This window comes from Canis lupus, chromosome 1 (genome assembly GCF_011100685.1).
Source record: "Canis lupus familiaris isolate Mischka breed German Shepherd chromosome 1, alternate assembly UU_Cfam_GSD_1.0, whole genome shotgun sequence".
Classification (NCBI taxonomy): domain Eukaryota; kingdom Metazoa; phylum Chordata; class Mammalia; order Carnivora; family Canidae; genus Canis; species Canis lupus.
This window is the reverse complement of record NC_049222.1, coordinates 50,444,275-50,465,444: the sequence shown is the minus strand read 5'-3', so window position 1 is coordinate 50,465,444 and position 21,170 is coordinate 50,444,275. Positions and strand designations below refer to the sequence as shown.

At 43.2% G+C, this 21,170-nt stretch overlaps 1 protein-coding gene across 1 annotated transcript in view; it reads left to right on the top strand.

The window, feature by feature from the left end:
• The window catches only part of PRKN (parkin RBR E3 ubiquitin protein ligase), a 1,310,777-nt gene that overhangs the window by 1,286,130 nt on the left and 3,477 nt on the right, over positions 1-21,170 (top strand). The window contains exon 11 of the mRNA XM_038526511.1: positions 17,017-17,134. Within this exon, the coding sequence (XP_038382439.1) occupies positions 17,017-17,134 (118 nt within the window). The remainder of the gene's footprint in view (positions 1-17,016; positions 17,135-21,170) is intronic.

Here is a 21,170-nt window from a genome sequence, read left to right as displayed (position 1 = left end):
ACCCCAGGATCACCCCCTGGGTCGAAGGCAGACGTTCAACCGGTGAGCCACCCAGGTGTCCCCAGAATGGTTTTGAAGGCAAACAGATCCGGTCTGGAAAAGGAGTTTCAGCCATGCCACGCCATCACGGTTACGTTCTGGGACCCTGGGTGAGGCAGTGCAGCCCAACCACTCTGTCAAACACCAGTCTAGTTGTTGCTGTGAACATATTTTTGGGTTTGGTCATTGACATTACATTTCTAGGTGTGGATTTCTTCAGGTAATGTGGGTGGGCCTCATCCAATCAGTTGGAGGCCTTAAGGGCAAAGATTGAGGTTTTTCCAGAGAAGGAGTTCTGTCTCAAGACTGTGACAGGAAGAAAAAAAAAAAAAAAAAGACTATGACAGGAACGCTGGCAGCCTGCCCTGCAAATACTGAACTAGCTGGCTCAAACAGTCCCTGGACCCAATTCCTTAAGACGAATCTGTATATTTTATACACATATATATCCCCTACTGGTTTGGCCTCCCCGGAGAATCTTATTTTTTTAAAGATTTTACTTATTCATTTATGATAGACATTGAAAGAAAGAAAGAGAGGGGCAGAGACAGGCGGAAGGCAAAGCAAGCTCCATGCCGGGAGCCTGATGTGGGACTTGATCCCGGGACTCTAGGATCATGCCCTGGGCCAAAAGCAGGCACTAAACCCACTGAGCCACCCAGGGATCCCCTCTCTCTGGAGAATCTTGATGCTACATTAGTTGTAGTAGTTATGAAGCGAGTCCTGTAATCTCTCAGAGCCACGCTTTCCTCATCTATAATATGATATTGTAAAATCAGGAAGATTTATTGAAATAATGCATGCATAATGCCTAGCTCAGAGCCTGACAAATGATGGTGTGAGCAGAATGAGGTCATTCAGGTCCTCATCCATCCCCACCCCAGTATCCACACTCTACAGGATTACATTGGGCTGGGCAGACGGACACACATACACACACCCCAAATCTGTTCCATCCGTTGCTGCATGCGGACAATCTGCTAGTGGTGCTTTTTAGAGGGGAGTTCCCGGAACCACAGCACGAGCATCACCCAGGAGAGTGTTAAATCACAAGCTCCCAGGCCCCAACCCAGACCTGATTCAGAAACTGCTGTTGGGGAGGACCTGCAGCGATTTGTGTTTCAAGGAGCCCTCCAGATGATGCTGGTACATGCCACGGTTTGGGAACCTCTCTTCTGCTAATGCAGGTGCCACAAGGCAGGGATGTTTTGGTTTTGTTGTTCGATTGCTTGTCATCTCTTTTGCTTACTAATGCATCTCCGGTACCTGGGACGGTGCCTGGCATACCACAGGCACCCAACACTTGCTTACTGAATGAATAATTTCTGTGTCAGCTCTAGCAAAAATAATAGTCTGCTTTGTCCCAGAATAGCCTCACTTTACACAGAGGACGAGCTACGTGGCTCTGCTCTGGCTTCCTCTTCACAGTTGCGGTGCTTCCATATTCAAAATCCTGTGTTGAAATTTTAATTAATTAATTCCCTAAGTAAGCCTTGACTAGAGATCTTCAGTATCAAGAATACAAATGACCTTATCTTCCTTGATCAACTGTGGATTCTTCCCCATTTGTCAATTGGTAATGATAGTTGAACACAAAGCACTTTAAAACGCCCAATACATGATACCTATTAATAATCTTGCTACTTAATATGTATGTTGTTCTATTCTTCATCAATCTCCAAATAGGCTAATAGACATTCTTTGCTTCCTTCCCCTCTGTGAAGCAGCTAAGGCCCTGCTGGGCAGTACTCACTCTAGAGGTCCAGTCCCACAGTGGTGCTTGGTACACGTTGCACTCACAGCAGAAATCACCATTGTTATTGCCGTAATCAAAAATATTGTTCTAAATTTGAAAGTGTGGCCTGTGAAGTTTGGAACTTGGTGGCAAGAGTGTAGCCTAGTAGCCTGTACATCCCTCAGGTCAGACACTCTATTACAAAAGTAGTACTCCAATGAGTTCTTAAATACGTATATATTCTGCATTTGTATGTATAGATATATAATACGTATATAGAAACTACTTCCAATATATTTATTTCTAATTTGAAATTGTATATCATTAATAACAATGTACATATATTACCCCAAAAGAGACAGTAATAGGTTTTAAAATGTGAGAAGGAAACAAATGTTTGTTGACCACTTTAGGTCTGAAAGGTAAGGCCGGGTTCTGACTCACCAGCAGGGGGCAGAGCGCTCACAAGCAGCGGCCTTCAGCTAGAACACCTGTGAGACTTTGCTGGGACTCTGGGAAGGCTACCGTCCGCAGAGATTACATGGCAAGTGATGTTATCTGGGCATTTAATTTTGATGAGAAAGATGACACTTCAAAGCTGGCATTCACCTGAAAATATTTCCATCTGAATTAAGGCAACAGTGTTTTCAGTAATTAATGGCCACCTCATCCTTTTTGGAAAACAGATTTGAACGTGACTCTTAGGATTTACTTCTCCCAAGTGTTGGCTAAACAGATGTCACAAATACGTTTCCTAAGGCAGGAAAGACAACATGCACGTCAACAGTCTCTCAAGTTGACCTAACTTACATATATATTTGCAACAACCCCTAGTACAAATTTTAAAACCTCTCTGAGGACTCTTTGATTTACCTGTCTTTTTCAAAGGAGACTTACGGCCAAACCAGACTTCCAGCAGTCTTCTAGTTTGCACAAACTCACATAGTCTGATATTCCCACCTCTTAAGCCAGAGATGATAATGATGAAGGTGGTGATGATGGTGATGATGATGATGATAACAATGATGACAAAATAATAATGATTATGATCACAGGAAGCAGGAATTTAGCATTCAGATGCACCAGGCTTGCATTAGTCCTTTGTCCCTTTATCTTACTGACTCACACCAACCCTTTGAAGTATATACCACATTCATCACACTCACAGATGGGCAGAGACTGAGTTTGGCCACCTGTCCAATTACACAGTAAGAAAAGAATGAAGCTGGGGCTTAACTCAGGCATGATGATTTCAAAGCCCTGCTCTGAACCACTTCTGATACAGACATCTCTGAATGTTTGCTTAAAATATTTCACCATATAGGGGCACCTGGGTGGCCCAGTCGATTAAGCATCTGCCTTCAGCTCAGGTCATGATCCCAGGGTCCTGGGATGGAGCCCCATGTCAGGCTCCCCGCTCAGCAGGGAGATTGCTTCTCCTTCTCCCTTTGCCAGCTGCTCCCCATGCTTGTGTTCTCTCTCTCTCTCTCTCTCTCTCTCTCTCTCTCTCTCTCCTCTCTCTCAAATAAATAAAATATTTTTATAAAAAATTTTTACCATATAAACGAAAACCATGGCCCCCTCTTGAGCCATACATTGGCTATCAAGCCAACATTTTACCTTGCTAATACAATTTGGAAGATATCTAGGAAAACGCAGGAAATTGCTGGTTTTAGCCATCTAATACGTAAGGAGACTTGTCCCATCCCACTCCCACCCCCACTGCACACACACACCATCCGTTCCCTTGATGGGCGAACAATAAGCAAGCACAGAGGCCTATGCAATTAACCTAATTGTTACACTGCCCTAGATGAAACACAGCTAATCCCATGTAAGGGCAATAATGCTGAATCACAACAAAACCGTCACCTCCTAGCAACACAAGGCCCTGCTTTGTAGCTCAATGACTGAAGTCATAACAGAGAAGTTCATCCAACTAACCAAGGGAGCTTGTCCCCAAACTCCCCTGAACCTCACATTCCCCCAGCTGTCCTTAAAGCTTCAAATCCACATCTACTGACTGCAAATCTCCAGAGTGTGAGCCCAAGAATGTATATTTTTGAAAAATCTCTCAGTGATCCTGAAGCAGTGGGCTTCTGACCACTGCTCACAATAAATTCCAGATGGATTTGAACAGCAGTTTCAAAGACACTCCTAGAGGATGCTAAGCCAAGAGGTGCTCATGTCCTTAAAAAGGGCTTGGTAACAGTCCTTTTCACCAGGAACTGGTAATTGAAAGCCTAACACAAACTGTCACTTGGGCACAGATAGCCCACTAGAAGGATGTTCCGGGGCTGTGTTTCTTGGTTTCCCAGTATCCGTGAGAGCTGTCCCAGTGATGTGGGTCTCTGGCTGTCCTTCTGTGTGGATCTAATGGGTGAAGTCAGGAAACAAGAGTAACTGATGTGAGGGTGTGAGCCTACCCAGTGCCCTCTTGGTGGCTCCGTCCTGCCCAAGAGGAAAGAATCCCAGAAGTGTATGGTGTAAGGGGGGGCACTTAGAGATAATAAGGGCAAAGAAGAGGCATTGGCTTTAGCAGCTGGGGTCTCACTCATGTCCTTTCTAGGACCATTTCAACAGGCCACATGGCAGCAAGAGCCAGACGGGTAGCAGGGATGGCAAATAGCAAAAGAAGAGGCAATCGGTTGTGAAGGAAGCAAGAGACTAAGGGGTTCCATGGTGCTGGCAGGGCAAGCAAAGCTTTCTCCCCCTCGCCTGTTGGCTGCAAGTTGCTGTAGGACTGCTCACAATCTTGTCATGACCTTCAATCCCTTAGTCCTCTTCGTAGCAGGTGACATCTAGTGAGACCAGTTGTAGTCACAGGAGCATGGATATGAAATCAGAGAGCTCTCGGTTAACGTTCTGATTCTGCGGCTCACAGACTGTGTGACGTTGGGCAAGTCCAGTAGGTTCTCGAAGCCCGGTTCCTTTAGCAGAAACAGTTGAAACAAAACCTGCCTTTCAGGGAGGCTGCGATTGCCGAATCAAAGATCGCCATAAAGTCCCTGACACAGGGAGCATTCTTCCTAATGTAATAGAAAGATTTTCACCGTTTCTTCCTCAAACTCCTTCCCTCCTGGCTCCAGGATCCTAAAGCAGCCGGAATCCCCTCCCTCTGCACCGGTGCACTGCAGACTGCAAACCCACAACCTCGCAGGTGTCCCAGCAAGATTCCTAGACACGGTTCTGTATCAGCCCACCCTCAAGTCATGTTCACGGACTCAGTGGGGAAAGCAGTAAAAGGGCGAGATGGCTGCTTCCATGAGCATTTGAGGCGTGGAATGCCATATCGTTGATTGGGAAAGGGCTGAAATACGGCTTCTAAGTTATACACAGAACTGCTTAATGCCTGGAGTGGGGATCAGGTGGGGGGGAGATTGGGGAAGGCAGTAACTTCTACCACAAAACAACAACAACAAAAAATACATTTGCCATCCAGGGAGGTTGTGCGATCACCAGAGTGCCAAGTGTGGAAATGGACACACGCGCACAGCACTGTGAGTGAGAGCACAGAGGGACCGTGCGCTGGCTGGGCCTGAGAAAGGGTGTGACATCTCCATCACTGATGGGGGTTCAGCAGAGCCTCGCAGGAGGGGGAGAAGGAGCAGGCGGGGAGGGATAGGAGAGCCAGGGCCCAAGGTCAGGCTTCCCTCTCAGTTTCCCTGGGCAGCAAGCCCCTGAGACACAAATTTACTGCCTCAGATGGAAAAAGGTAAGAAGGCAAGAGAGCCTTCCCTCCCAGGAAGAAGAGGTAGGTGGAGTCCTCCCCAGGGCCTCGTCCTCGGTGCTGTGTGGGAAAAGGATGCTCGGGGAGGCATGCTGGGCAGCATTTTCATTGGCCTGTTTAGAGTGTGTCTGCTCTGAATGTTAGGTCTGAAACCGTAGAGCTGGTGACTTTTTGCGTTTGCATCCCTGTGGGATTATTATACCTGATATTATTATTTCAGTTAGAATGACTTAATACTCACCCTGTCCCCTGACTTGTCTGAAATCTAGTCTCTCGGGTCACGCAGCCGTGATGTATTGAATCATGAGGCACTAAAGCTGTATACAACTTGACATTTTATCAGTTTGTTAAACTCCCTTCTTGTTGATCAGACTCGGTATCCGGTGTTTGTAACAAAATTGTGTGTGTGTTTGTTACGTGGTTGGCTTGATCACTAGCCCCTATTAATTGAGAGATCTACTCTACCATCCCCTAAATTTATAAAATGTGATGAAAATCTAGCCATCTTCCTGAGCTGATTGGTGTCACGGATGCGCCCCTCACAGACAAAGCCTAGAACTAGGTCCCTAGGAAGCCAAGGCTCTCTTTTCTCAGATTCTCTTAGCCCTGCTCCTTGGCCAGACCATTTTGTCTATCTTGTTCTTGGCTTCCACATAAAATATGGCAGGGCTTGTTCCCCAATAACCAGAGTGGATAGGAAGTAGGGAGTTGCAGCCACCAGAAAATGTGTGGTGAGCCTCCACTGAGGGGAGCCACTGTCAGCCCTCCAATGAGCCTTTACTGAGCACTCGCTGTGTATCAGGAGATACAGAGGAAGCCCTAGATTGGATTATTAATGAGCACAACACCCAATGACCTATCATCCAAGCCAGGATGCTTCTGAGACAGAAGGGTATTTTAATAATTTTGCTAGGACAGTAGATATGTATCAGTTTTATCCTAGATGTTCTAAAAGATAGGTTTTATTACTGGGGTGTCCAAAGCCCAGCGGATTAGGAAAGGACTGCCATGGAAAAGGTAGTATGTTCCTCACAGATCCCGAGAGGAGGGGCCAGTGACGCCCTGCAGGGCCCCTCAGGAAAGCACCGGGGCTGGTCAGGAGGCAGAGGGAGCAGGGAAAACACAGACAAGAGCCTCTCCTGTGGTTTCCATGGGAAGGAATGGGTGAGGCAGGGGAAACTGGCTTTGGATCGGCTGGTTTGAATGATTTCAGGGGGCTCTGGGGTACAGGAGGTGTCCCTAGTTGTTGGGTACCTGGCCCAGGTATGATTAGCACAGGGGAATGGGGGCCAGGAGTGCGAGAGCCCGTTAGAGGAGGTAGCTCGGAGTGTGGGCTCTGGATTGGTTGGTTTTCATGGGAAGGGCATGATGGAGTGGTTTACTGTCTCTGGGACCTACCGCGCCCTGGGAGGGCCAGTCCCTCTGCTGTCAATGTGACCCCACATGTCAAAGCATCAGAATAAAACAATATCTGATATACAAGGCAGACCGGGACCTGTGGTCCCCCTAGCAATACAAGAAGTTTGTCCTCTGTGCCCACTCCCGCCACCCCTCTCAGGACCTCATCCTGCCTGTTGGCCTGCCCAGGGCTCTTCTCCCCCTCAGCATCGTGGGAAAGCCTCCCATCCCTTTGCAGTATAGTCCATTCTTAGCCCAAGAAGTGCCAACATCAGGCTCCAGACCCTGACTGGCCCCTAGAATGAGTGATAGAAGCTTCAGTATTTGCAATGCTATAGAAACTGTATATGCATTTAAAATCAAGAAGAGGTGTGCTTCCCCCCATACACAAAATTCTTCAAAACCCAGAGTCTGTAAAGGAAATGCTGACAAAAAAAAACCTTGAAGGTGAAACCAGAAATTGCTACTCTAGCTTGTTCCCTTCCCCTCTCTTATGAATCAAACCTCCTCACCTACCTCCCACTCCGCTGAGATGATACTGCCAGCAGCCTGGCAGATCCATCTCCACTCGCTCTAGTGTGCAAATGGTTACACAAGGAGTTTTTCTTACTCCTCCCAGATGTGCAGTCTGCGGTACCCTATCAGAAGGGACCTTGGGCTAGGGGTGCCGGTACACAGCCGATTGGGGGCAATCCTCATGCATACCTGGTGGGCTTCAAGTCACGCTCAGCCCCTTCTCGTTCTGCGTGCTCTGGGAATCAGAAAAGAAGACAGAGAAAACTAGTATTTTGAGAGGATATTATCTCTCTTAGCATGCCATGATTTTTATGCTTCTTTGCTGAAAGATCAAGCATATCAATATAAATCCAATTTTCTGGTTCTTAATTACCCTTCAGTAATGTGCTATTGATAGTCTCTGAGGCTTCTTGAAGTTAATCTCTGGATCTTTTTCTTGGGCAGAGCATAAAATCCTTTGTCAAAATAAATGTTTTATTCCCCCAGCTGAAAATGGTTTTTTGATTTGAAGGATTGTGTTTATTTGAGAGAGAGTACGTGAGTGGGGGGTGGCAGGAGGAGGGCAGGCAGAGGGAGAGGGAGAAGCAAGCAGACTTCCAGCTAATCAGGGAGCCTGAGGTGGGCCTCGATCCCAGGACCTTGAGATCACGACCTGAGCAGAAGGCAGACACCTAATGGACTGAGCCACCCAGACGCCCCTTGAAAGTGCTTTGATTTTGGCAACATGTCAAACCTTTACATATGCACATGCACAGAGGCAGAAACTTCCACCCAGGAGAATTCTGCTGAGTAATCTTCATAAGAAGTACAGACTCCTCTATAAGAATATATCTCAAGGCTATTTAGACTAATAAGGAACCACCCACATTTTGTGACTGAGGAAATTGGATGCATTCAAACCCTGTAAAACAATAAAAACTAAAATTCTATACACACACCCAAACATCTACAAATGATATGGGGAAAGGTGCATGATGTATTTTAAAGGAAAAAAAATGGGTTGCAAAAAATAATATGTATCATAGATGTAGAATTTTTAAAAGACTGAAAATATATACATAAAAACATAGACAGTGATTATATCTGGTGAGGGATGGCAAATGATTTCTATCATTCTTTAATCCTTTTCTTCATCTCTCAAAATTTTCTTAATGAATATGTACATTTTAAAATGAGGTTTTTTTGAAATATACCTTTAAATAGTGATTGCAATCATGTAATAGTAGCAAAAATGAGAAAATTAGAAACTTACTTTACTGTAATTTCCACATGCATATTTAAAATAATATTTGGGCTTTAGTATGAACATTAAACACATTATATATGTACATACGTAATATAAAGCAATATATCAAGCACATGCAATTTAAGGAATAATAATTTTCAAGAAATAAAGTGAACACACATGCATCCCACCCACCATAAGAAGCAAAACTTCAAACAAATCTCTGACATCTGGCTGTGAGCTTGTCACCAGCCCACCTCCCTCATGCCCAAGGAGACCCCTGCCTCACCTTGTATCTGAATCACCTTTTTTTTTTAAGACTTTGTTTTTCTTTTTTAGTTTGAGAAAATGAGGCAGAGAGCACAAGCAGGGGGAGGGGCAGAGGGAGAAGCAGACTTTTCACTGAGCGTGGAGCCGAACATGGGCCTCCATCCCAGGACCCCAAGATCATGAGCTCAGCCAAAGGCAGACCCTCAACCGACTGAGCCACCCAGATGCCCCTGTGAATCACCGTCTGTGTGTCTTTAGATTTTTAACATGCGTGTATGTTTTCTTACTATCTAGTTGAGTGTTTTTAAAAGCACAAATACTATCTTATCACAAATTTGTGTTTCAACTTTATATGAAAGAAATCATGTAGTTTTTGCAACTTGTTTTATATTCCTTCAACATTATGTTTTTGACATCCAGTGTGTTGACGTGTATTCCTGAGCCCGTTCATTTTCAAAGATGTGCAGTGTTTCATGGTTATAAATATGCCACAATTTGTATTTCCAGTGAATTGTAGATGGGCACATTGGTTGTTTATATTTTCTTGCTGTTATAGCCAGAATGCTATAGACATTCTTGTAACCACCTATCTCCTGGAGCCGGAATTCTTAATGCATGATGCAAGAGAATTCAGGGGTCCATAAACCTGGATGGGGAAAATTTCATTGTGTTTTCATTAACTCCTCACTAAAATTCAACAGTTCCTTCCATTATGAACAGTGACCACAAACTACAATAATTTTAGCACTACCTGTGGCTCAATCCAATAGAAGTTATTTATGTTTTCATATCAAGTTATAGTTGTTACAGATATCCTAAAATATCAGTTATGCTCATTACTTATGCTAATGGTAATTTTACATCAACCACTAGATCCTGCTAACTCATTTGTTAGCAACAATAAAACGCATACAGTACTTTGTTTAAAAAAGTATCATTTAATAACCGTATTTCATGATAGTTTGCAGTCTTCAAATTTTATATTTGGCAGTTTAAAACACTGATAAGTCCAAGGACTGCCCAAAGGAACCAGGGCACAAAAAAAGAAAAGCTAAGAACGCCACTCTAGACCAGGGGCAGGTATATAGTAATGGCCCTTGATAAATAGATGTTCACACCCTACTCCCTGGCCCCTGGGAATATGGTACCTTACCTGGCAGAAGGGACTTTGCAAATGTGATTAAAAGGTGATTCCTGGGACACCTGGGTGGCTCAGGGGTTGGGCGTCTGCCTTTAGCTCAGGGCATGGTCCCGGAGACCCAGAATCAAGTCCCACATTGGGCTCCCTGCATGGAGCCTGCTTCTCCCTCTGCCTGTGTCTCTCCTCTCTCTGTGTGTCTCTTATGAATAAATAAATAAATCTTAAAAAAAAAAAGAAAGAAAGAAAAAGAAAAATGTGATTCCTAGGGACACCTGGGTGGCTCAGTGGTTGAGCATCTGCCTTCAGCTCAGGGCGTGATCCCGGGGTCCTGGGATGGAGTCCCATGTCAGCCTCCCCACAGGGAGTCTGCTTCTCCCTCTGCCTGTGTCTCTGCCTCTCTCTGTGTGTCTCTCATGAATAAATAAATAAAATCTTTTTTAAAAAAAAGGTGACTCCTAGATGATCCAACAGGGTCCAATCTAATTGCATGAGTTCCTAAAAGAAGGGAACCTTTCCCAGATGAAATCAGAGAGGTGGGGTAGAAGAAGAGGCAGGAGAGATTCAAGCATGAGAAGGAGGCCACCACTGACTGCTATTATTGAGGAAGGGAGCCAAGAGTTAGGGAACGAAGGCAGCCTCTAGATCCTGAGAATGGCCCCCCATTTGGCAGCCAGCCCAAAAACAAATGCTCAGTCCTGTAGCTTCCTGCAGCTGAATTCTACCCATAGACGATATGTAGCTGAATGAACATGACAATTCAATAAAACTTTGTTTACAGCGTAGTGGCAAACCAGACTTGGCCTATGGGCCATGCTTTACCAACTCTTTCTCTAGATTATAGTTCACCTCACACCACTGTGAGTACCGACCTACTTGCAATCGTTTCTGCCACTTTATACTTTCTATATTTCTGTACTTCCATTTCTTGCCTTCTTTTTGACTTTGTTTGCTTTCCCCGTTAATTCTACTTTTTTCCTTGTTTAGAAGCAAAATACTCTCTCTTTTCTTTTAATGCTTACACTAGAAATTTAAACATATCTTAATGTAACAAAGTCAATGACCCTCAGCCCAAATATTATAAGCACCTTAGAGCCACTTAATTCTTTTACTTATATGCGACTCTTGCCCAGCATTTTAGTTCTACCTTGATATATTTTTTTACCTTGATATTTTTGAACCTATAAATTGAACATGATTTTGATAGTTTCATATAGTCAATATTTGTTTCGATTTACCACACAGTACCATTTTCCTTGCTCACAGTTGCTTCTTGTGACTCAGGTCTTCCTTTGGACTTTATCCTATTGGTTGTGCCTTTCGTGAAGGTCTGTTGATGAGAAATATCCTGTATTGGGGCACCTGGGTGGCTCAGTTGGCTAGGCGTCTGCCTTGGGCTCAGGTCATGATCCCAGGACCCCATGTCAGGCTCCCTGCACAGCGGGGAGCTTGCTTCTCCCTCACACTCTGCCCCTCCCCCTGCTTGTACTCTCTCACTCCCTCTGTCAAATAAATAAATAAGAATCTTAAAAAAATAAAATAAAAAGGAAAGAAATACCCTGTATCATGTTTGAAAGGATTTTTATTAATACTTATTTTGAAAATTAATCTTGCTTGTATATAATTCTAAGTAGACTGGTACTCTTTCAGTACTCTGTGGATATCATACTGTCTGCTAGCATCCATGGGTTGAGAAATCTGCCATCAGAATAATTGTAATTTCTTTGTAGTTAATCTATTTCCTTTGCCTCTCTGTCTTCAATACCGTTTCTCCTGCCTGCTCTCTGTTATCTTTGTCCAGGACTCTAGAGAAGTGTTGTACCCTCTCTCTCTGTCCCCACTAACTCCTACTCTCCTTTTCATATTTTTTGACCGTTTGCTCTCTGATCTGCAGTCTATGTAATTTCTCCAGCTTCATCTTCCGGTTAACAAATTCTCCTCTCATTTGTATTTCATTTGCTATGTAATTCAACTGGGTTTCTAATTTCTAATCATTGGTTTCTTTGTGTTCAGAAAAAATACAACAAAGAAATATGTTTTTTTTTTTCAAAGCTGCCTCGTTAGTTGTAATAGTCTCTTACGTCTTCACCAAACTTCTCATGCTTTTATTCCTTTGAGCATATCAAACACATTTATTTTGTACTCTGTATCTGATCACTCCAATATCTACAGCCTTTGCTGGTTAGCTTCTTCAGTTTTGTATTTCTGCCACTTTCACTCATGATAATTCGTTTTTTCCTGCACTAGATAACTTTTTTTTTATTGTGATCTTGGGCTCTTTGGAACTTTATTTGGGTAATTTTTTTGGAAGTTTGGTTTTTTGAAGTGCATTGTTTTATGGAAAATAGTTTTGCTCCAGCCAGGTTCCTGGGTATGCTACCAGAGTAACCAGAGTATTTAAAATTAACTTCTTGGCTCAGGTTATTTATTTAGCTAATCAGTAATATGAATTCCTTTCAAAAATATTGTGTATGAGGCTTAGTGATTAGGAATTTTCAGGGAGACTTTGTCTCTCCAACCTGACTCACCAAAAAGCTGAAGGCAGCACACAGCCTTATTAATTATTTATCAATTCTCTCTTCTGGAAAGATTTTTTTCCCCCTAATCCATCAGGTGAAGATGTCACCCCTTGGGAGTCTAGGTTGTCCCTGTGTAATTGGAAAATTTAATTTCATCTTCCACCCTGCTGTGGCCCAAGTTTTCTCCATCTATACTCTCAGGGCCTGTAAAGACCCAGACTCTGGGCTGCCTGAGACCAGGAAAACAGCCCCATCACAAACCCCAGATTCCTCCCTCCCTTAACCAGAAGGATCTTCTCTTTCTTGTTCCAGCCACCAAGGATTTCCTTTATGTTTCTATCAGATCAGCCATGCATTAAGCAGCGATTTTCCTTCCATATTTCATCCAACATCTTTAGATGTATAGGCCAGGGAGAAATTGCACTTAGTGGACAGTGTGCCATACTGCTGAAAAGCAGCATTTTGAAATAAATTTTTAGTAAGTAACATTACCTATTTCTCTCATCCAGACACTGCAGTAAATAATTGTAAAGCATTGCTTTAGAGTTACAAGCTCCTGGACCTTAAAAAGAAAATCTTGGAACATATGGCTGGGGGATGTATTTGCTGTGTATCACTGAGGATTAGGCCCCCCTATGAATCTGAGCTGATTGGAAGATGTGTACTTAAGATCCAAACCTACTCACTAAATCTTGCAACCGATCTCATTAACCACGGCTTTATCACACTGTACACTCAGCCACGAGTGGCCTGTAAATTGTCCCAGATCCAAAGGAAGTTCTCAATACCTGTAGTTGTTCTTAGCCATTAAACTTACTCTGTTATATCCTAATGAAGTATTAACAAATCAGATGACACCCTCTGAGTTATAAAGGAAGTTTCCTTTGTGAAGGGGATTTCTCTAATGCAAAGAGATTTGCTTCACTGCAAGGATCACCATTAGGATGCACCCCATGTGCCCCACCTGGTTCTGGGGGCTTTATTCCCAAATGATTATCATGTTAGCATCTTTGTGGATTATGTCATTTCTTCATTCACTGAGCTAACATTTACTGAGTGCCTATTGAGTGCCTCCTAGGTACCAGGCACTATGCCAGACACTGGAGATGTGAAGAGGACACAAACGTGATCTTGACTCTGGGCAAATTCACTTTCTATTGGAAATAACAGAAATAGAAACACTAATTACAATAAAAACCACTGAATGCTGCAAATGAGGTATAAGCACAGTTACTTATGTCCTGATGAGCACCAGGTGATGTATTGAAGTGTTGAATCACTACATTATACACCTAAAATTAACACAATTCTGTATGTTAACTACACTAGAATTAAAATTTTTTAAAATTAAAGTTATTTGCCTCATGATACATTGTTCTTTTTTGAAATATAATTGATATGTAACATTATATTAGTTTTAGGTGTACAACATAATGATTCGATATATATACATATGTATAATGATTAGCACTGATGTAGTTAACACCCATCACCATACAGAGATACAAGATTTTTTCATCTCATAAGACCTTTTAAGATCTACTTTCTTTGCAACTTTCAAATATATAATCCAGTGTTGTTAACTACTTTCATTCCCAAATCCCACCTCTGGCCACCATCAATCTGTTCTCTGTATCTGTGAGTTCTGGTTTAGATTCTACATATAAGTGAGATCATATAGTATTTGTCTTTCTCTCTGACTTACTTCACTTGGCATAATGCCCTCAGGGGGTATGCATGTTGTCACAAATGGCAGGATACTGTTTTCCATAATGGCTGCACCAGTTTACATTCCCACCAACAGTGCACAGGAGCTCTCTTTGCTCCACATCTGCCAACACTTGTTCTCTCCCGTCTTTTTGTAATATCCATTCTAACAGGCATAAGGGGACATCTCATCGTGGCTTTGATTTGCATTTCCCTGGTGATGAGTGATGTGGAGCACCTTTTTATGTCCCTGTAGGCCATTTGTATAAATTTCTTTGGAAAAATGTCTACTCAGATCCTCTTCCCATTTTTTAAATCAGATTGCTTGGTTTTATTGTTATTGACTTATCTGAGCTCTCTATATATTTTGGATATTGACCTCTTATCAGGTATAAGATTTGCAAATATCTTCTCCCATTCAGCAAGTTGCGTTTTCATTTTGCTGGTGGTTTCCTTTGCTATGCAGAAACTTTTTAACTTGATGGAGTCCCACTTGTTTATTTTTGCTCTTGTTGCCTTTGCTTTTGGTGTTTTTACTAAGACTGAAAAAAATTAACATTTTTTAAGTATTTAGAATCTGACAGTGAAATGCTAAAAGTTGGATTCATATGTGGGGTGAAGGATTCTACTCACTAGATTCTGCATCTTCTCTAGGTACCTCACGGCACCAGGGCGATCAGAGGATGCATACTAACTGAGGCTGTATCACTCTCACCACCTAGAAAACCTGCTAAGCATGATGGTGCTTGACAGAGTTTGATTCTCAAAGCGTAATGTTATCTGTGTGTGAGCATCTCTGGTTTGGGTTTTCCAAAAAAATTCCTTCAGGTTTTCCAAAAAAATTTTAATATTTTATTTATTTATTTGAGAGAAGGAGAGAGCGAATATGTGCACACACAACTGGGGGTCGGGGTGCAGATAAAGAAGCAGACTCTGCTGAGAGGGGAACCCAATGCAGGCCTCGATCCTGGGACCCTGGGATCATGACCATTGCTTAAGGCAGATGCTTAACCAACTAAGCCACCCAAGCACCCCCAGGCTTTCCAGATTCTTACATTTGATGAGCATTGATGCTGCCATATACGATTTAAGCATCCTGAACCTGGCACTTGACCTTTAGTAATTACTCAGAGACTTCATCTGCAAAATAAGTTTGGTATCTATTAGAAACCCCGCTGTTTTCTCTAGGTTATTGGGAGGAGCAACTGAAATAACAAAAGTCAAGTGTAAAACATTATAAGTTTGTAAAGTTTTATCATTATTATTATGAGTATTATCAGAGTATTAGAGCATTTAATGATATTTGATTTCTTCACTAATTTATATTTGAAGTTAGTTTTAGTAGTTTCTTAACTTAAAAATTGCTCTGGAAATATTTTTAAATAGTTGTAAGTAAATAAAGTGACTTGCTTGCTCATGTTAATTTTAAGGCATAGAAGAAAAAAATTTTTGAATACAATAGAGGCAAAAATGGAGGGATTCTGTTTGGATTAACATGTTGAAATCTTTGTAAATATAGACCTAGACCACAAGTTTCTTGTACTGAATCCAAAAATGTACCAATGCTTTTTCTGCACATGTCATTCAGTCCTGAAGTAAGCAGAAGAGATGGCAGTGTCTGAGTGATTAGACAGGAACAGGATGAGTATCTGTGTGGTTGCATGAAACCCCTCCTCCACTTTGTGCAGAGAGTCAGGAATAAGTCAGTCCCGTAACAATAATAATATTAGCAAACATTTCTGAGAGCTTGCCTGAGGTATTCATATTATACACGTTCCAGATGCTAGTTCCAAGCCTTTAAAGAAATTCCGTCAATCCTTTTCTTTTTTTCTTTTTTATTTATTTATGATAGTCACAGAGAGAAAAAGAGAGAGAGGCAGAGACATAGGCAGAGGGAGAAGCAGGCTCCATGCACCGGGAGCCCGACGTGAGATTCGATCCCGGGTCTCCAGGATCGCGCCCTGGGCCAAAGGCAGGCGCCAAACCGCTGCACCACCCAGGGATCCCTCCGTCAATCCTTAATACCCCCCAATGCACTAGGCATTGTTTATTTCCATTTAAGAGATGAGAATTTTCAGGTGAGGGAGTATCTGACAGGGTCCCACCTGGATGGAGCTGGGATTGGAGCCCAGGCACCTGTGCCCTGAGCCCACAGTCTTCACCCCTGGCTCTTCCCGACTCCCTCTGCCTTCTATGTCAAGTCGACTTCATTTCCTTCTTCTGGCTCCTATCTCTTCTGTAACAACATTTGGAGCTCCCCATTCTCCAGGTGTGAGAATGAAAGGTAACAAGACATAGAAGGATATCAAAACATCCCCCTTTCCAGCTTTGGGCAACTTTTTAACTCATCTAATCATTGATGTAAAAGAAAAACTAATACACTTGCCTGACAAACCATCGGACAAAGAGGTGTCTGTAGAGCATTTATCAACTTGCCTGCATGTTTAACACCTGATAGATGTTTTTTATTACAGTTATTCAAACAACCAAAGAAAGGATCTCATGCTATAAAATCAAGACATGTTTTCTCAGCTTATAAGCAAAGGCCACATGCCAAGAAAACTATGTTCCGTGCATGTCAGGCCTTGCCCACCACTTGTCAAGTGAGTTTATGTTTGAGTTTCTTGCCTGAAGGCACTTCCATCTTTAAGAATTTCCTGGACCAGTGTCTCAAGGAACCTACATTTCAACCCCAACACAAAGATCTGAGTTTCAACTCTGTCCATCTTTATTCTGCAGGCCTACAAAGTTGATGAGAAGGCAGCAGAGCAAGCTCGGTGGGAAGAGGCCTCCAAAGAGACAATCAAGAAAACCACCAAGCCCTGTCCCCGTTGCCATGTGCCCGTTGAAAAAAATGGTGAGTCTGGGGTATGGAAAAAGTGAGGATTTGGAGAGTTCTTGGAAAGCGTGAGCCGTGTGGTTATAATAAGCAAGAACTCTTGGAGGATGTGTAACTGAGTAGCTCAGCACTCAGAGAGGTTGGAGCCATTGGACATAATGCAAATCTCACTCTCCCAGGTCAAGTTTCTTAACTGCTTAAGCCCGAAATTCTCTTCTGTCAAACAGCAGCTGCCCCACAATAGTAGAATCATGAGATATCACGCATGGCAGGTACTCAGCCAAGTGCCTGGCTTAGACAATCAATAAACACCAATTGCCCTTATTGTTATTAATTATTAATAATATTAGACACTTTTTATCTGGTAAGTTGTCCACCAGCATAGTCAAATATATATATTTGCCCAATATTTCTCAGAGTATCCTCCATGGTATTCTGACATCTAGAGTTATTTGTAGGGAAAGGATTATAAGGTCATTCCTATTGGATGTCCCTCTTGGATAATAACAACACAATTAACTTTTATTGAGCATTTACTGGATGCTTGTCCTAAGTTCCCTACAAATATCAAATCCTTTACCACTCACAGAAATCGCAATATATTCCCATTCACAATATACATTAGCAATTCAGGATTCCTTTCATAAAGAAATCCGTGTGATTTTGTTTAATTATCTGGTTCCCCAATTTTTTGGCCATGAAATTCCTTTTTTTCCCCCTTCACACCAATTTGTATACCTTTGAACACCAGCATGCTCTTTGGGCTTTGGTTTCTCCATCCTTCTGTGGGAGATTTAGAGCCTCATGTTATCGTGACACTTGCCTGCTTCATTAAAATATCCTTTACATGAGTATGTTTCTCAATAAAGCTATTCCTTCTGCCCTTTACCAACTACTCTCTGAATTTTAAGAATGTGAAGTGATCATTTGGAGATGCCTCTGGAAGCTGGGGTTGAGATGCGTTTTAGGAGCCCATGTAGAGGCCCTACGTGGTGTGGGTCAATGGGCTTAGAAACATGGGATCCATACTCTGAACAGTTCTCAACCTAATGACACTCCCTACTGGCACTCCAAGGCCTGGTCTCCCTCCCTGACACACGCAGCCACAGTGATACCTCCTTATAAATAGCTGTGGGGAAGGGAGAGCCTGTCCTCCCCACTCCTGTCCTAATGGACAAAGAGCCCTGTCCTCACTGAGGAACACAGAGGGAGGCCCACTCAGCTCCACGATGGTGCGCCCAGGCTTGTGGCTACAGCTCTTCCTCCCGCCTTGAGCTTCCGTGGCACTGGTGTCATGTTGCCTATGGGTGGTCATAGTGGAGCCTCTCTGCCCTGCAGCACTAGCCCACATTCAGGGTTCTGCTTTGGGCCACTCTGATACCTCGCACCAGCCAGCGGCGTACCTGTTGCCATCCATCCTAGGCATGCCAACCAGCATAAAGCCATCCCAGCCCAGTGCCCAGAGCCCATTCCGAATGTGAGGTAGAGGCCACAGCACTGAGAAATAAAAGAATGAGATGAGATGAGAAATAACGCAGCACCGGGGACACCTTTCCCCACATTCCCCTCACTGAGCATGAACTGCACCTGGGTGGGAGGCTGCGAACAGCTGCCTCACCCGGCAATCTCAGGATGGGCCTGCGAGCCTCTCTTTCGTCACATGTGTCCTTTAGAAGGTCTTAGTTAATGCAAACAAGAGAGTGCTGACACATCCCTGTGCAGCAGGAACGGTCTCAGCTCAGGCCAAGTCCCTGGCTCTGAAACAACAGTCTCTTAGAAATAAATAAATAAATGGGTGCAGTGAGTCAGTGCATTCCTCTGCGTGCTGGAATGTGCCTGGAAGGTGGGCTGGCACACGAGGTATGAAGAGAGGACATCAGTGGAACCAGGGCAAGAACTCTTCCAGTCCTCGCTGCTTGAGCAGTGCCCTGTGGGCAACGGGAAGTCAGAAAAGATGCAGAGACTCTTCACGAGGGAGGATGTGCAGTGCTGATAAACATGGGCCAGTGCTCCATTCATTACACACGGATTTCAAGAATGCAAACCAAATAGTAGGAGACCATTCTGCTATTACCAAAGGTCATGAGCCTTGCTTGTTTATCCCCTGAACACCCCCCACCCCAGAAAAGCACTGACAAATACCCATTGAGTCAAAAAGTAGCTAGTAAAAGGGATCACGCATAAGCAGATATTTGTATTAAAATATAATAGAGAAAGCAAACGAATAGAGCACAAAAGCCGGAGGGCTAAGAGTTGCCTTCCTGAAAGAGGTGATACCTGAGTAGAGAACTGAGGGGTCAGTAGAGATGAGCCTGTCAAGGGAGCCAGAGGGAAGCCTTGGAGGACGGCAGCCCTGCAAGAGCAGGGCGTGGAGATTGGAGATGCTGGGTGTGCAGGAAGCCCAGCGGTTGGGAGTTCCAGGTGAGGCAGGGCAGGAGCAGGTGCAGAAGTGGTGCACAGGATGGAGGGGACATGAAGGGCTGGGACCTGATTCTGTAAGACGGGGAGCCATTGCAGGTGCGACGCCGGGAAGTGATCGGGTCAGACCTGCCTTCGATCAGACCCCTCGACTCCCCACCCCTTGCCCCCACAGCCCTGGCAGGTGGCCCTGACCGAGTCACGTGCTACATGCTCTAGAATGGTTTCCTGATCTGCTATTTCTCTGAAATACCGTGATTTACTATACGTGGAAAGCCCTGATTTTTCACCTAGAGATTTTTAACCTATGAGCAGAAAAGCTGAAACCTTAAGCTTATTAATAATAAGCTATTGTTAATCTAAACTGTTTTACACCATATGACAGACAAACGTGAGCTCTGCAGGCAAGAAAAGCTGGATTCATCATTTCGTTCTCAAAGGACACTCGTGGCCTAGGCCACAGTCCTCTGAATCCCAGAAAGTCCTTCTTCCTGCAGCAAAGCCTCAATGAAAATGAGGCTCATTTCCATTTTAAAGACAGGCTAAGCCTCCTCCTGTAATCTTCAGTCCAGGAAAGTGTCTTCCCTCACTTGCACCTCAAACAGATGAGACTCTGCTTCCATTCTCTGATCAACAAGTGCCTGTTGCCTGTTAAGTCTCCCTTTGGGTCGTTCAAGAACTTCTGTTCTCATTAAACCTAATGAAAGACTCGGTGCTGATGGGCAGAGGCTGGACTTTTCATGGTTTTAGGCATCAGCCAGGGGACTTTCCTCTCATATGAGAAAAGTCATAGTCATAATTTATTTCTTTAAAGGCCCACAAAAAAAAAAAAATAAAAAATAAAGGCCCACAAAGTCTGGTGAAGCTGTCAGCAGCTTCTTGCTCGCATTTACTTTTACATTAGCAAAGCTTTTCAAATTAGAATCCCTGGTGCTTCTCCATATCACGGGAGCTAGCATACTGTCTTGCATATATATATCAAGCAACAGGAGAGGGAAAGAAAGTTAATAACATGAATATTCTCTCTCCCTATTTCCTTTCTTCTTATTCTAAAGAGCCATCATGGTTCTAGTTTCTATAATAAGATCTTATTTGTAATGTTAGTATTCCATATCTATGAAGATTTTGGCATAGTAGGAAAACATTGTATTATTTACATCATAAGCATATAATCATTTAATATGTGTTGAAAATTGTACAGTCCTGCAATTGTGTAATCCTAAATGAGATCTAGCAAGATGAAAATATCATAGCTGAGTTTTCCCCTTTATTTTATGCATATTTATAATTTCTAAACAATCTTGAAAACCAACCAAAAAGAAGTAGAAAAGTATGGGATTTTAAATGACCTTAAATTGGGATGCCTGGGTGGCTCAGCGGTTGAGGTCTGCCTTCAGCTCAGGGCGTTAACCCCAGGATCTTGGATCGAGTCCCATGTCGGGCTCCCTGCATGGAGCCTGCTTCTCCCTCAGCCTATGTCTCTGCCTCTCTCTCTGTGTCTCTCATGAATAAATAAATAAAATCTTTTTTAAAAATGCCCTTAAATTATCCTAAAGCAAATACCTTTAGTTATATATTCATAAATATTTTAAATCAGTGGAAGTTCTCATGCCATGTTTCTAATGATAAAAATGAG